Raw genomic sequence first — 17,462 nt, 5'->3', positions numbered from 1 at the left:
ATTTTTTTGAGAATAATATTTTTTTTTTATTTTATTTTTTGGCGATTCGTTTCACACATGATATTATACATGTTTCAGTGCCATTCTCCCAAATCATCCCACCCTCGCCCTCTCCCACAGAGTCCAAAATACTGTTCTATACATATGTGTCTCTTTTGCTGTCTCACATACGGGGTTATCGTTACCGTCTTTCTAAATTCCATATATATGCGTTAGTATACTGTATTGGTGTTTTTCTTTCTGGCTTACTTCACTCTGTATAATAGAGTGGTTCCTCTGCCTTTTCTAAATCCAGCTTGAACATCTGGAAGTTCATGGTTCACATACTGTTGAAGCCTGACTTGGAGAATTTTGAGCATTACTTTGCTAGCATGTGAGATGATTGAAGTTGAGTGGTAGTTTGAGCATTCTTTGGCATTGCCTTTCTTTGGGATTGGAATGAAAAGTGACCTTTTCCAGTCCTGTGGCCACTGCTGAGTTTTCCAAATTTGCTGGCATATTGAGTGCAGCACTTTCACAGCATCATCTTTTCAGGATTTGGAATAGCTCAACTGGAATTCCATCACCTCCACTAGCTTTGTTTGTAGTGATGCTTCCTAAGGCCCACTTGACTTTGCATTCCAGCATGTCTGGATCTAGGTGAGTGATCACACCATCGTGGTTATCTGGATCATGAAGATCTTTTTTGTATAGATCTTCTGTGTGTTCTTGCCACCTCTTTTTAATATCTTCTGCTTCTGTTTGGTTCATACAATTTCTGTCCTTTATTGTGCCCATCTTTACATGAAATGTTCCCTTGGTAAAACTAATTTTCTTGAAGAGATCTCTGGTCATTCCCTTTCTATTGTTTTCCTCTATTAATTGTACATTAATATGTAGATGGGACCAGATTTGTGGAAGCTAGTAGTCCCCCTGGATTCGTAATTATCCGTCCACATCTAGCATACGCTGTCTGGTTGTGAGCACATTTCATAGGGACATTGTCAAGTCAGAGATTACTTTGAAGAGAGTCACTAAACTGGCACCTTTCTGTGTCCTGTGTTTTTTTTTTTTTTAATACCACATCACAAGTCAAAAAGTTAAAGGAAATGGAGAAATCAAGGAGCCAAACAAAAGACATGAGAGAGATGAAAGTTGCCTTAAAAATATTTGAAGAATATCACTTCGATTGAGGATAAGATTAAATCTGTCTATAGTCCTGAAGAGTAAAATTAGGACACACTGGTGGAGGGCAGAGGAAACAGATATTGGCTCTGAATTAGGAAAATCTTGGGGAGCACTCCAAAAGTGAAATGGGTTTTTCTGCAAAGTAATGAGTTCTTTGTTACTGGAAATGTGCTGGTAGAGGCTACATTTTTATTGAAGGGATTTGTGGAGTGAGATATTAAGCTGGATGACTTATAATGCTAATATTCTGTGGCTCTGCTAAGGCTAGAGAGAGTTCCATGGGCATCAAAGTTGCTTTGTAATTTTCTCCTCTAAGGTGACCTTAGGATTCTGTGCACACTTAAAACTGTCTCCTCTAAGGTCACCCTGAGATTCTGTGCACACTTAACAACTGTCTCCTCTAAGGTGACCTTGGGATTCTGTGCACACTTACAACTTTCTCCCCTACCAGGTAGATGTGTAGTGATGCCTCATAACTTATCCAAGCATAGAGCCCTCTGCAGAAGTTCATTATACTTGCTGTGCTTCCTTTCACTGGCTGGTTTCTTTGCTTCGTGTGGATTCTGTAAGCTTTACATTGGTTGAAACTGCTATAAAAAAAAATTCCAAACACACATACTGCATTTATCACACCTGGGAGTCACCCACAGTACTTTCAGGAAAAGCAATTTGATGGTTTTCCTTTTATATGTATTTCCAAAGCAGTAAAGTTACAAAGATCCAGTGTGTAGGGCATAAAGACAAATGAGTCAAGGCAAACAAGAACATCCATCACAAGAGACATTAATGACAAGAAGGCTCTTTTAATATACAATTATTTAAGAAGAAAAGGAAAGGTTGACAGCAGCGGCTTTCATCATATCTTTAAAAGTGCCAAAGAGCAAAGCCATTTGCCAAGCAAAGCAGAAGGCCCCGGACTACCTTGCCGAGTTTGCTGCCTGGGCAGGCCACGTCACTCTGAACTCCTTAGCCCAAGCAGACAAAATATTATCGTTTCCAGTTCTTTAAAGCTGGCATCCTGCTTCATAGCCTTGACATTCAACACATCATAATATTTTTGACTACCATGTCCATCCACTTTTCAAAAAGCACCTTTTGAAAATTCTTTCTCAAGTTGATAGCAATATTTCAAATCTTCATTGCTTGCGTTTGCTGCTTCATCTCCTGCCAGTCACTGCGATGGCATTTAATCAGGCGAGGTTACATGGTTCCTCTGTTAGGCTAGTACCCGGACATGGAAATGTAGCCATAAAATCAGGCTCCAGATTCTCAAGTACACAAAGATGCTAAGTTTAGAAGGGAAGGATTTATATAAGTAAACCAATAGAAACTGCTCTTTTTTTTTTAAAGACTGTGGGTTTTAAAAAGTCAGAGTAAACACAAGAATACTCTATACTCAAGAATCTATTTTTCATTCAACAAACAGTTGTATTTGGTGTTCTCAGATGCTGTGGTGTATGGGAAAATTAGTAAGAAATAGACTCCTTGTCCCAAGAGTTTATGCTCTAGTAGAGAAGATAATAAACAAATATACTACTACCTACATGTGTATAGCAGCCGATAGTTTTGCATTTTCTTATTTGACCACCACTGAACAGAACATGAAGTAGGAAGGACAGCTTTTATTAACTCCTTTTATTAGTTTAAAAACTGGACTCTTCAGGCCCAGGGTCACACAGGGATTAAAGTATCTGAGTTTTGGCTGGAAAAGTACACCTAGCAAAGCACTGAGAAAATGCTAAGGGAATATGCTGCTGCTGCTGCTGCTACTAAGTCGCTTCAGTCAGTCCAACTCTGTGCGACCCCATAGACTGCAGCCCACCAGGCTCCCCCATCCCTGGGATTCTCCAGGCAAGAACACTGGAGTGGGTTGCCATTTCCTTCTCCAATGCATGAAAGTGAAAAGTGAAAGTGAAGTCGCTCAGTCATGTCCGACTCTTCTCGACCCCATGGACTGCAGCCTACCAGGCTCCTCCGTCCATGGGATTTTCCAGGCAAGAGTACTGGAGTGGGCTGTCTTTGCCTTCTCTGAAGGGAATATGAATGAGGCAGATAACTTCCAGTCATGGTGAAGATGGAGGACTAGAGGGAGTCAGGTGCATTTGAGCTGGATCTTGGCTTTCGATTTGTAGCAGTGATGGAGCAGGAAGGAGAGGGATGGAAAAGAGAACACTCTGCACAGAAAGAAAAGGATGAGAGAGGCTGGAGAAAGTTAGAGAGGCATGAAAACCGGTTGTTAAAACAGGTTGTCCAGCTTGGCAGTGATCAGCAGAATGGAAGGTGGCTAGAAGGTTAGGCCAGTCCTGGGTTAAGTTACACATTAATTGGGAACCACTAGGGAGCTAGTGAAGGATTCCATTGGCTTGCTTGTGTGTTGCACTGAGAAGGCAGTCGTTTGATCAGAACAGTTGTGTAGACATCTCAAGCTGTCCGCCCAGAAAACCTGCACAGGAAAAGACCCTGAACAGGAAGATGAGTCAGGAATCTGGCAGAGAAACCCAGAGATGGAACAGCGTAGAGACAGAAATGTGTTTGAAGACCTGCAGCCTTTCGTTCTAATCAGATGGGTTCTTGGTGCTCATCCTGAGAGAGAAGCAGGTTGAAATCACCAGGTCAACTTGTTTCCGTGAGAAACAAGCAGAACGGAATGTGCCTTAGCTGAAGAAGCAGAGCTGTCCCCAGTGACGGGCTGTTTTCCTGAGTGCAGTGCTCCCTGGGGTGCTGAGGGGCAGGGGTGGGGTGGAGCCGAAAGAAGACTGCTCCTTCCAGCTCCCGGGCCTGACTTTTCATCCTTCTGGAGGCAAAGTGATGTCCTGCTGGCTGACTAGGATTCTCCCCTCAGTTCTGCTCCCCTGTGTGTGTATGTGTGGCAGGGAGCGGGCTAAGATTGGGTGAGGTGAGCAGTGGTAAGGGGGACAGAGAGAGAAGATGGGAACTGGGTCTGTTCTCTCACTTCTGACGGTGCTGCTTCTGAAGAAGCTCAGGGAGCGTCCCAGGCCGCGGACTCCTGGCTTGTTGAGTCTGCCTCTAGGCTCAGTATGACTGGTGGGGAAATGTGTTTTCTGAGCAGGTGCCTGTTGACCCTCTGGGTAATGTTACAGCTCTGAAGCTAAAATAAGTATAGAAGCACTGAAGTAAGGAACTTGCAATAAAAAAGAAAAATGAAAGCCATAAGCAAAATGAGAATTATTGGATCAAGTGTGAAGCGTAGTAAATGTCGAAGCCCTTGATAATTTTTCTGCTAACAGACCTTGCGAAGATGGAAGTTTCCATAATTCTTTTCCTTTTTTTTCTCCCCTCTTGCTCTTGTCGCAAGATCTGGGAGCGGGAGGAACCTATTTCAGTGTTGCAGTGCAATGCAAAGCAAGGCAGAAGTGTGGAATGCCCTTAAATGACAGCGTGAACACAATAGCAGGTTTGGCTGTCTGCAGTAGATGTTAAATTGCCACTTGCTAAACTTTTCAATTTATATGTGAAGAGCTTTCAATGCAGTCATCTAATTATTCATTGAAATTTCATATTCACAACATTTAATGAGCACCTGTTAGGTGGAAATTACTCCATTAGGTAGTATTTATAAAACTAAACTTAGCGATTCAGTTATGAAAATAAATCATGACCCACATGGCCTGGAAGGCCTGCTAAAAGCCGGCAAGAGGTCCACTAAAATACGTCTCCTTTGAATTCCACCAGAAATCTCAGCTGGGGGAGAAAAACCACGACTATTTGTTTTAAGCTTCTCTATGTATCCTCTTAAACTGTTAATATGAGGAACAGAGGTTGTGGCCGAAAGGAAAATAAGGAGATCCTGAGTGTATGTATGTGTCTGTGACCAGGTTGAGGTCTTGTGGTCTGAGTAGTATTTTCATTGGCCTGTAAAAATGCTGGGGATTTACAAAACTATTTCAAAAGTAAAGGAATGGAGGTTTTAAAATATTGAATTAGTGCATATGTTTGGGCTCAATTTACCCCCTCTTTTGTGTACTTTATGCCTCAAATTTCAAGCCATGCTGTTACTATTATAAATTCTCAACAATATTTTAAAAAAGGGGGTAAAAATACTGTTGTATCCCGTATTTAAAATACCTCAAGAAGTCTACCCACATCTATTTTCTTTCTCCTCATTCCACATTTAAGTCTTACCAATACTTTGCTTCAGGAAGCATAGTGTTGCCCTATAGTCATAGAAAGGCCTTCTAGGCAGTCTGTCCTGCCAGGTCTCACCAATCCTTCTCTCTCAGTAAGCAAGTGGTGGTGGTCCCATGGGCATGAGGGAAGATCTCCTGACTCCTCCTCGTTTCTTTCTATACCACGGACCCAGATGCCAACTGCCAACTCCCACTCCAGCCATGGTCAAATGGAAAAGCAAATCTAGTCAGATTCTAGAAGGGTGGGGAAATCGACCTAGAAAGTCGAATGTATTTGGAGGAAGTCTTCAAAAACACCCTTAAATTTCATAGTGGTGATTATTTTCTCTGGCAGTACTGCAGCATAAATGGGTATTCCTATCTGGGCAGCACCAAGTTGGCATTTACACTTCACAGAAGAGGCACCCGAAGAGAGATGGTCTCAGTTGCTTGCTGTGAATCATACACATTGATTGTAGCACACTCTGGGTTTACATGTGGAATTCTTTTTTTTTTTTTTTTTTTTACTTTTTTGAATTATATAAATAATGCATAAGTTTCTTGTATAGAAAGATCAGACAATGAAAATGAAGAAAAAAGAAACATATATCGCCAAGCACCCAGAAATGACCATACAAATATTTTCTTCTAATTTTCTGTATCTGTGTGTATACTATATGTACATACATACATAGGTTTTTTTGGAGCAAACCTATACTGACCTCCACATAATACTGAGAATATCTTTTTATGTAAGGCGGTGGCTCTCCTATGGAGTCTTTCTTTTGCATCCATGGATACCTTTGGTTTTCTAACTGAGCATTGTTAAAATTTGAAAATACGTTCTACTGAGGGATAATACAACAGATTACACCTGATTCAACATATGCTTACAAAACCCCATCCAGGCCTAGCATTCTTTAGCCATGGAATAAACCACACTCGGCTTTAAATTCTAGTCCTGTCACTTACTATATCCTTGAGCAAGTTACTTCACTTATCTGAGCTTCACTTTCCTTACCTGTAGTCAATTCCAGTTTCGTAGGGTTGCAATGAATAGAATATAAGTGTTTAAAACAACGAAGGGCAGCACCCAGCCCCATAGTAGTGCTCAGGAAACGTTGGTGAATTAATGAATTCATGCCCTCAGGAGCTTACTCGGATGTGAGTTGACTTTCAATGTGTTCTGCTTGTTCAGTGTACTCATCATTAACTGAAATTATATTGTTTTCAAATTTACTACTTATCGTCTCTTTTCATGAGCACAAAACATCCCCAGCAACAGTGGGTGGCCAGTGCACACAAAACATTGAACATTTATGGTTCTGACTTGCTTGCATCTTTCTGCTAACCTGGCCTTGTCATTGTCACCTGGAGGCTGTTCGGCACAGAGTCAGCCCCTCTTCGCTTCTCTCGCCATTCATTGGTCCGTGCTTGGTTCCAGCCATCCTCCGTTACCTGAAGAACGACGGGAGGATTCACCTGGTGGTTTTCAACAACCTGCAGCTGGCTGACGGCAGGAGGCACAGGCTGCTGCTGAGACTGACCAACCTCCACCGGGGGGCCGGCTCCGTGGAGCTGTTCCTGGACTGCACCCGCGTGGACTCCATCCACAACCTCCCCAGAGCCTTTTCCGGCCTCGCCCAGAGTCCCGAGGCTGTGGAACTGAGGACTTTCCAGAGGAAGGCACACGTAAGAACCCACAGACCATCTCCACAGTGGAAAGATGGTTTCTGAGAATGCAGATGAGTGGGCTGAGGTCAAGAATGGATCTAATTCTGACTGCATATTAGAATCACTTACTGCATTTAAAAACCAACTGCTAGATGGCCCACAGTCCAGACAAATCAGAGTCTATGGAGGTGGTGCCTAGGCATCAGTCCTTTTAAATATACTGATTCTAATGTAAAGTCAAAATTGATAGCTACTCCTTTAGATAAGTGGAGACTTTGGGCATATAATTATAAAGTAGAAAAGGAATAGCAAAAACTTTTAAACTATCTTAGGGCAGTAAGATGATCTATTTTTAATCTTTCATAAAATTATAATTTTTTAATAGAAGTAAAAAAGAATGATTGAAACTTGCCAAGCACCACGAACAACATTTTCCATAGGTCTTACTACAGCATCCCTAACAAAAAGAACCTTATTGCCAACTTACTTCCATGAGACCTTACATATCACATCACTTCTGTCTTCTGTTTTATGCCATGTTGATGGTATTTTTTACATTATGTCATTGCACCTACTGTAGAAATTGCCACATATATTTCCTGTATAATTTTGCTAAAAAGCAAAATATAATTTTGCTATTTATAGGAAATACTCCATTTCCTATAAATAATTAGTATTCTTTGTCTTTTCTAATTATTACTGTAACTGGTTATAGTTTCTGAATTTCATCTGATATGGAAGTCAGTACCAAAATCAATAACCATGTTCATCCACTGTGGCCCATATTGTTGTTGTCTTATTTATCACAATCACAATTTTCCATTTCTGTTTCATTACTTCATTATATGTGCTTTAACTAATTTATATATGCTTGTATAGTGTTGGCCAAAAAGTTGATTTGCGTTTTTCTGCACAATATTATGGGAAAAATCTGAACGAGCTTTTTGGCCAACCCAGTACCAAGGTGTTCTGAGCCCTTTGTACAAAGAAGCAGGTTATGAACAGCAATTTTGGTTATAACTAGGAATGCTGAGAAACTTTAGATACTGATATAAAAACTGAATCAGATACTAGAATTTGTGCTTAAAATATAGAGAGCATTTTTAAACAGAAATTTCAAGACTAAAATCTAGGTTTGGAGAGAGAGAGAAAGATATATATATATATATATATATATATAGTGTAGATTTATAGAAAGAGAAAAAAATTAATGAAGAGATATGCTAAATTTTATTTCTGAATCCCCAAAGTAGCCCAGATAGTCAGAATGACAGTCAGAAATTATGTCTCTATTTCAGAAATTAGTATCCACCACCAAATAAATCAATTTCTAAAATTCCGTCAGAAATAGATGGAATTTTTTGGATTTTTTTTTTCCCAAAAAATTCTACTTCCTTAGATTGTCAGCAAAGACCACAGTGCTCTATCTTCATATTCATCTTCTCATTTACTCAGTCAGTCAATATGTACATTCTGGGCATTAGGTATCCCGTAGTTGGCAAAACAGTCATGGCCTCCATAGAGCTTATGGTCTGGTTCCAACACAATATCTGTTACATAAAATGTGTTGCATACATCTTAACTAAATTGAAAAGCAGAGTCCCTCTGAAAATCCTCAGTGCGCTCATGTCTAAAATAAGGATGAAGATCTTACATCAGCAGTTAACATAAACATTTTCTATCATCTGTGTATAAAATAATGGGTACAGGTAAAAGCTACAAAATTAAGGGGTGAGAATATTAACTTGATGACTAACAATGAATGATTGTTCTCATCCAGTAATGTGAAAATACATGAAAATGTACAGAAATATACATCATAGACTATACTGTGTATTCTTTCTCATAATCCAAGGAAACCAGAGACTTTGCTAAAACCTGGAGCCAAGACATCCTAAAAATAATAGTGTTTAAAATTGGGATCAATGTCTTATTCATTGCAGTCTAAACTCCATAAACAGACAATTCTTAAGAGGCTCCTACCACAAGAGAACTTGTTTACCATGAAGGAAAAGGGCCTTTTCTTTTCTCCAAGTCACCTTGATGAACTCTCTCATCAAGATCACCCTGGATGCCAGCACTCTCCTAAGCTGCTGGCTGCTTCCGTATTTACTTCAGTCAGAAGGGCAGGGCTCGCGGGTGTCAGGAAAAAATGCAAACCCACAAAATTATGTAAGATGTCAGAGTCCAAGTATTCAGGCCTACTGTCTTATGAAAATTGTGTGAGTCTGCATGCCCACTGGCTTTTGAATGGCACCAGCAATGTGTGGTATGAATCCAATTTCTTCCAGGACTCTTTGGAAGAGCTGAAGCTGGTGGTGAGAGGCTCGCTGATCCAGGTGGCCAGCCTGCAAGACTGCTTCCTGCAGCAGAGCGAGCCACTGGCCACCACAAACACAGGTGTGTATTCTCAGGCCGTTTGCTCACTTCCATCAATAAACCCCCAGGCCCGTGATGGGCTGGGTCCTATCCCCGAAGGGTGGGCTGTCAGCAGGGCAGTCCTGTAGGGTGTGTCTACAGAAATCAGGCTTTTGTGCCAAAGTCCAGGGCAAGAGGTATCTTCATTGCACTTGTGTTTGTATAACTCATAGGAATTTGGACTAACTAGAGCAGCGGCATCATTATCATTATTTTTTAGGCAAATTAGATGAATTTTACCCCATGTTAAATTCTCATACCCTGAGTTTTTCATCATGATAATTCTCTGGGAAATCATTTGTTTTTGAGTCACTGTAGAAATAGCTGTCACTTTCTGATGCTCCTTTCCTTCCACTGTTCCTACAGGAGACTTTAATCGGCAGTTCTTGGGGCAGATGTCACAACTAAACCAACTACTGGGAGAGGTGAAGGATCTTCTGAGACAGCAGGTAACAAGCTGGGTGGACCATCAGAAAAGCCCTGTAACAGAGATGCTCTCTGTTGGAGCTGATAGAACTGCAGGCCTGCAGAAGCAGGGAAGGGCCTGGAGCCAGACCTCAGGTGGCCCTGTGCAGCCTGCCGCCCTGGGGCTCTGCTGGAAGGGCTCTGAAAATGGGGGGCTGTCCAGGGCTCCAGGCAGAATGGGGCTCCAGGCCGAATGGGAGCCACCCAGGGCTGTGTTAACATTCCTTTAGGTTCTGTTTAATAGTTTGCCACTCATGGATTCTTTCATTCCTGGATTATACATCAGGTACTCCTTTTCCATCTTTTTTTTTCCCCCTTCCCATTTCTAAAGGTCAAGGAAACATCATTTTTGCGAAACACCATAGCCGAATGCCAGGCTTGCGGTAAGTGCTTTTCTAGTAACTGGCATGCTTCGGAGTTGGACAAGCAAATGTGGACTGCTGAAGGGCCTGGGTGGGTGAGGCTCCGCCGGCTGCGGTTGGTGGAGGTTTGGCACCGAGGTGGAGGGAAGGGAAAAGAAACTCATCGGGGAGCTGAACCACATCCTGTATCAGCTCTATTTTCTTGGTGGTTGAGAAACCTGTGGATGATGGTTTTTGTCTAGGTCCTCTCAGCTTTCAGTCTCCAACCCCCAACACTCTGATGCCTGTGGTACCCGCGGCATCCCCGACACCCCCCGTGCGCCGCTGTGATTCCAACCCGTGTTTCCGCGGCGTGCGATGCACCGACACCAGAGATGGTTTTCAGTGCGGACCCTGCCCCGAGGGCTACACAGGAAATGGGATCGTCTGTTCCGATGTCGATGAGGTAAACACTCAACTAGACAGAGGGGGCTCCCTCGGTATCGCGGACAGCCTATGGCTTATGGGAAGAGAAGCCAGGTCGATGACTGAGGGCTGACTTGGGTTGACCTCCAGGCCACATGAAAACGACTCCCTCGGGAATCTTCAGAGACCCATGGGAGGTGGGGAGGCGGAGGCGCGACCTATGGTTGTGGCCACCATCATTGTACCTCCTGTCTGGGCTTCCCACCGCGGTGGTTCGTGTTGCTGCAACGCTGAGATTTCAGCCTTTGACTCTATCGCTGATTCTCATAAGCAGTCTCTGGGACTACTGTGATTTTTTTGTACACTTGTGAATGTGGAAAGGGAACCATCTGGGTAAGGGTATATTTTAGGGGTTGCAACTGATTTCTTCAGGCTTCCTCAGTGGAGGAGTGAGAGGAATCTCAAACCAACAAGACCTTTTGAGGAGGCCCCATAGTCTGTGAGTAACCAAATGTGCCCAGAGACGGAGCCAGAAAGACATGTAGGGCAAATACAGGCTGTTTGGCCAACTGGCAAAGCCTCTGACGGAGATTGTTTCAAGACCATAGTTATCCAATCACTGGTCCAGTCTCAAGGAAGGCAGTGTTCACAGCGGGTGGCAAGGCTGCCCCCAGCATGCGCCTCTGTCCTTCCATCAGGGCAGAGGAGGGCTTTCCTGGTGGCTCAGATGGTAAAGAATCTACCGGCAATGCAGGAGACCGGGATTCAATCCCTGGGTCAGGAAGATCCCCTGGGTAAGGGAATGGCCACCCACTCCAGTATTCTTGCCTGGAGAATCCCATGGACAGAGGAGCCTGGCAGATTATAGTCCATGGGGTCGCAAAGAGTCGGTCACAACTGAGCAACTAACACTTTCACACTTTCAGGCCAGAGGAAGGCTGGAAGAAGCTTAGCTTATGTACATGCATCCTATAGACTCGTGGTAGCCGATTACCTCCCCAGGTAGTAAGCAATTAAGACGATCTCTAGTCATCCCTCCTTTGGAAGAGCATCTACACGTGTTTCACAGAACTGCATGTGGTTCTTATCTGTGAACTGGAATTTTCCTTCTTTTGAAAGGGCAGGAAGTGGTCATGTTTTTTACATTAGTTGAAGTGGTTTAAAAAAAAAAGAAGAAGAATGAATCTCCTAGACTGTGAGAGCCTTGCAACAGCCATGGGCTTGATAGGGTCCAAAGTCAGGAACAGCCCCTGATGAATCACATCTTACTGAAGAAATGACAGCTGCCCTGGCTTGATCTTCTCAAGGTCTTTTTGAGTAGTTGCTTTAATAATGCCTTTGGACTCAATGGCCACCTGACAAATGGTCCAGGAGCACTGTTCTCTCCCAGACATTTTTAAATTCCAAGTTAGAATATCAGGGAGTTTGCCCTGGAAGGTGGGCTGCTGAACATTAGGACCCTTTCCACTCGGCTGTGCTTCATTCTATATTATAGCAAAGCTCACAACAAGGCAACCTCCAGGCCGTGTGGGTCAGGGATTCTGTGAGTCACTATGAAATTGGAAGCCTTTATTGCCTTTGATCATTTCAGCCCCCCAAAAATGGATAGTTAAGTGATTCCACAAGTTTGTGCAAAGAGATGAACAACGGACATTTGAGCGTGTGTTCTCCCTGTGGCTACAGACTGAATTTTTGTTTCTCTCTAGTGTAAGTACCACCCCTGCTATCCTGGCGTGCGCTGTGTAAACCTGGCTCCTGGCTTCAGATGTGATGCCTGCCCGGTGGGCTTCACGGGGCCCATGATGCAGGGCGTTGGGATCAGTTTCGCCAAGACAAACAAGCAGGTGGGCTGAAGTGGTGGTCTTTTGATCTTTAATCGCCAACAGGAAACCTTTGGTTGGTTCCCGTCTCTTTCCATTCCATAAGGGTGTGTGGAATGTCCTCAGGCACTATGGGCACATTAGCAAGTTTTTCCAACTCATTTCTGAATATACGTGTCCATCAAGGCTGGTGAGGAGCAAGCTAGTCAACTGGGATCATCGAGTATCTTTAGAAAAACAGTGAAGGCAGTAAGACTGGATGTGTGGCTGGATCCAGGCTTATTTTGTTGGTAGCCATTTGAACGATTAGTGACACAAAAACTTAAGAACTGGCGAAACAAATAAAAGCTTTGGAAAATTAGGTCACTTCTATAGAGTCATTGTTGCTGATCAGAAGCTGTTTTAGAGATGAGAAGATTTCAAGAGTAGACTTAATCCCCTGGGGAAAACCCCCTTTCTTCTTATATCAGCTATAAATTGCCATAAAGCTCTTGAGCAGTTTGTGACAGTCTCCATTTATTTCTCGATGTTCTACTATATCCTGGTCATTATTTAACTGACTGACTGTGAAATTCTTTCTGATGTATTCAGCCCTTAAAAATGGTTGGTCTATAAATATATTTTACTACCTTAGGGAAATTATTAGCTTTGAAGAGGACAGAGGTTCATTATTTCCTAGCTGCCTATCAAAGAATTCTAGAGGGCATCATTTTTTAGGCTGGAAAAAGGAACCAAGCTAGACACACAGGGATGGCAAGAAGTCATTAGAGTAATGACCTAAAGCTTTACTTCCTCTTCTGTAAAGACAGAATTGTCAAGACTAAGCCAAAGGAAACAGACAAAAAGAAATAGAAGGTGCCTTATGTAAGCTAGGAAGGAGCCCTTCCAGTGGATTTCCAGTATGGTAGAAGAAACTCAAGTCGAAGGGAGCCAACTTGCTAACATTTAACAACAAATTTTAATGCATGACCAATATCAAAAGAACTATAAGGAAATGTGCAGCTTCTAGAAACAAAGTGGGAACTCAGAGTCAGGGCTGTAGTTGGAAGCTGATGCCACAGCTGCTCATGTGAGATGGAAGATGGGTATAGGCCCTCCAAGTGGGAAACTGGGGTTCATGCACTATGTGGGTATAGCAGATACTGTTGGAAAGACCTAATACCCCCGAAGAAAGCCAGAAGCCTCAGAGAGCTACCCTCCTCATTAAGGAGATGAAAAAACTTTCCTAGCCACCCCCCTGCAAATCAACAGAAAGCTTGATGTCTGTTTTGGGACATGGTTGACAGAAAATCATGGTTCCCTATAGCAAATCAAAGCTCCAAGCTTGTACAACATAAAGTCATGATATCTGAATCTGTGTTACACATAGAATGCAGAAACAAGCCCCAAAATTGACATAAAAATTAGCCTTAGAGCAGTAAAATCCCCAGGGCCCTGGCTGATATCATTTTGTGAAGAGACTCCAAATCTCAGGGCCCGTGGGACACCCTCAAGCAAGGCCACTAAGGATATACTCATAAACAAAAATGTAATATATATAAAGAAGCTACCCTGAGGAGATATGACAGATATTAAAATGAGTTCAGAAGGAGAAAAAGGAAAAAGTAGATACCATAGTTAAGGGATAGGGCAATGTGGGGAAAAAAATATAGACAGGTTTGAAAAAATAACTAAGTAAAATTTATTCAGTGAAAAATATAATAACTGACATCAAAACTAAAATAGATGAGCAAAACAGCTAGCAGGGGATTTATTGACTAGAAGGTGTATCTAAGGAAATCATCTGGAATATAGCACAGAGAAAGAAAAATATGGAAAACAGGGATGAGAGGTTAAGAGTCAAAAGAGATTAAGAAAATCCAGTATTTGTTTAAGTGTAGTTACAAAGAATAGAAGGAACAGGAGCAGAGGGGAACTAAGAATTTTTCAGAACTGAGTAAAGATAGGAGTCCTTGGGTAGAAGAAGTGCATGAGTCCCAGGCAGGGTAAAGCAGAACCTTCCTGAAATTGTGGAGCAGATTAATCATGTTAAGTTTCTGAACAACTTTAAATACCAAGGAGTCAGCTATCACTTGGAATTAGGTTGAGCTCAGACCAAAGCAAACACAGGGAGATGGCCAAAACAGTGCTCTGATGACCAGCCACTCTGAAAGTCCATGTTGTCGCTTCAACCAAAGATGTCAGAACAAAGCAAAATGTATTTGCCTGTCTACTTAAACAGTGTGTCTCTTTCAACCCTTCCACACTAGGTCTGCACTGATATTGATGAGTGTCGAAACGGAGCATGTGTTCTTAATTCTATCTGTATTAACACTTTGGTAAGTATGTTTCATGGCTCTTGTTATTGATGACCAGTTATTAAAACAAGTGTGTGTCTATAAATCATAACCCCAAGGCAGTAGAGAACATATGGGCATAATATATTTGATTTGCAAATGAGGATAAAAGTTTGTGCTGAGGGGCTTCCCCGGTGGTCCAGTGGTTAAGACTCGACACTTTCAATGCAGGGGTTACAGGTTCAATCCATGGTTGAGGAACTAAGATCTCACATGCTGTGCAGCATGGCCAAAAAATAAAAAGTTTTGTGCTGAAAAAGTTTTTACTATAAGAGTAATGGATAAGTAATTTTTTCTATAAGAATAACTTTATGATGGAATTCCCTGACAGTCCAGTGGTTAGGAGTCTGCGCTTTCAGCGTTGAGGGCACAGGTTCAGTCCCCGGTCCGGGAACTAAGATCTCACAAGCAAGAGTAGCATGTCCAAAATAATCTTTTTCAAAATGCCAAACTTGTTCTTTACCATCTCTCAAAGTTGCAGTGTTGGGCTTTTAGATGAATGTTTATTTAATAAAATATTATCATTCTTATATTTTTTAAATAGGAAGAGCTTCTTAGTTTTGTATTAATAGTTCAGTATTCCAGAATAGGCATTTTACTGGTGACAATTGCCAAATAGTATTCATTGTTTTTACAGAACTTCTCAAAAGTCATTTGTATTAAATTAAACTGCTTAACACTTAGGGGTCTAAATTTTAACTCTTTGGAAAAGGGCTTTATTTCTGGAAGTTCCTGTTGACTCTTTCAAGGTGGTAGATGTAGCAGAGTAGACTGTCAGGAAAGAACTGGTGGCTCCAGCTACCGCTGCTTCTCGCTTCCCTGGTGGTTCAGCAGTAAAAAAGAATCCACCTGCCAATGAAGGAGATGTGGGTTCAATCCCTGGGTCAGAAGATCCCCTGGAGAAGGAAATAGCAACCCACTCCACATACTCTTGCCTCAGAAATCCCATGGACCGAGGAGCCCAGTGGGCTACAGTCCGTGGGGTCACAAAGAGTAGGATACAACTGAGCAACTAAACAACATCACTGCTTCTCACTTACTGTGTGTTCCTGGGAAAGGTTTTAATCTCTAGCTTCCTAGTTTCCTTATATGCCAAAGCATTTTATAAATATTGCCATTTACTTTAATCCTTACAACAATCTGTCAATAGGCACTATCATTATTCTCATTTTACAGCTGAAGGAGCTGAGGCCCAGTAAAGTTAAACAATTAGGCAAAGACCACACATCTCGTAAGACGTCCAGTTTGCCTGCAGAACCGTTTTTATTCACGACACTGCCTGCTAATATACTGGGACTTCCTGCTTCTTAGCCTTTTACCAGGAGAAAGCTAGTCTGCAGAAATAGATCTGGGAGACACTGACATGAAGGTGATAACTAAAGCCACCCTGGGAGAAGAAAAGTAGGCAGTGGAATTGTCTAGAAAGTAGAACTCTAGAGAACCTCAAAAATGAACAAGTAGGCGAAGGAAGACGAGCAGAGGAGCAAAGAAAAGCAGAGAACTGACCAAAGGCTATGGTCCAGTGAGGCTAACAGACCAAGAAACATCACTGGAGGGAATTTCCTGGCAGTCCAATGGTTAGGTCTCTTCCAGGGCCCAGGTTCAATCCCTGGTTAGGGAACTAAGATCCCACAAGCCCTGCGGTGCAGCAAAAAAAAAAAAGAACTTCCCTGGTGGTTCAGTGGCTAAGACTCCATGTTCCCAATGCAGAGGGCCTGGGTTCTATATCTGGTCAGAGAACTAGATCCCTCGTGGCACAAATGAAGATCGTGTATGCCACAGCTAAGTCCCCGCACAGCCAAATAAATATATTTTTAAAAATCACTGGAGAGCATCTTTTACGCTTAGTGATTAGGGAGTTGTGAATGACTAAAATCACTGAATTGTATTCTTTACATGGGTGTCTTTCATGGTATGTAAATTCTATCTCAGTAAAGCTGTCTTTAAAAAAAAAGTTGGGCTTGCCTTGGGAGTGCTATCCCAATGGACCTGACAGCTCATTTGCCAGGCTTCTTCCACACCAGCCCACCTCATCAAAAATCCTCAATGCTAGGCCACCAACAGTTCTCTGTCCATCACTTGATTAAAAAATAAATAAAAAATTTTTTTCTAACTTGCCTTTTAACCCAACCATATCCTTTGTCCCCAGGGTAAATTCTCTCTCTCTACCTCCCAGGACTTCGTTCAGGTTTTCACCCCTTTCCTCCTTGCCCTCCACAGTGGAGCCGGCAAGACCAAGCGGCTCCCCAGCCAGCCTTCTTCTGCCTTTGGTTCTGTTCTCTTATGTCTCTGTGGCCGTCTGTGGCTTCCAGTCTGCTCGTGTCTCCCTCAATATTCACACGATGTTATAAGACACGCACATAACAGAGGCAGGCGTGGGGCTCACTTCGTCCTGGCATCATCAGGTCCATGTACAGACAGACACCGTCATAGGCCCTTTGCTCCCAGGTCCGAGCATCGTCTCGCTCTGCTCCTTGCAGGGATCTTATCGCTGTGGGCCTTGCAAACCAGGGTACATCGGTGATCAGATGAGGGGATGCAAAATGGAAAGAAACTGCAGAGATCCAGAACTGAACCCTTGCAGTGTGAACGCCCAGTGCATCGAAGAGAGGCAGGGGGATGTGACGTGCGTGGTAAGTCATCTGCTGCTTGCTTTGTCGTTTTCTCCCTTCCCTTTGAACCACCACC

General features: G+C 42.7%; 1 protein-coding gene across 1 annotated transcript in view; it reads left to right on the top strand.

Annotated features, from left to right (window-relative positions):
* Positions 1-17,462, top strand: part of THBS4 (thrombospondin 4) — a gene marked incomplete at its 5' end in the record, with an annotated part of 54,828 nt that overhangs the window by 19,317 nt on the left and 18,049 nt on the right. Inside the window, 8 exons of the mRNA XM_010834612.1 lie at positions 6,739-6,986; positions 9,260-9,368; positions 9,753-9,835; positions 10,183-10,234; positions 10,456-10,658; positions 12,325-12,462; positions 14,688-14,756; positions 17,255-17,407. Of these exons, the coding sequence (XP_010832914.1) occupies positions 6,739-6,986; positions 9,260-9,368; positions 9,753-9,835; positions 10,183-10,234; positions 10,456-10,658; positions 12,325-12,462; positions 14,688-14,756; positions 17,255-17,407 (1,055 nt within the window). The remainder of the gene's footprint in view (positions 1-6,738; positions 6,987-9,259; positions 9,369-9,752; positions 9,836-10,182; positions 10,235-10,455; positions 10,659-12,324; positions 12,463-14,687; positions 14,757-17,254; positions 17,408-17,462) is intronic.

This window comes from Bison bison, unplaced genomic scaffold, assembly GCF_000754665.1.
Source record: "Bison bison bison isolate TAMUID 2011002044 unplaced genomic scaffold, Bison_UMD1.0 scf7180017864034, whole genome shotgun sequence".
NCBI lineage: Eukaryota > Metazoa > Chordata > Mammalia > Artiodactyla > Bovidae > Bison > Bison bison.
This window is presented reverse-complemented; position numbering and strand designations above follow the sequence as displayed.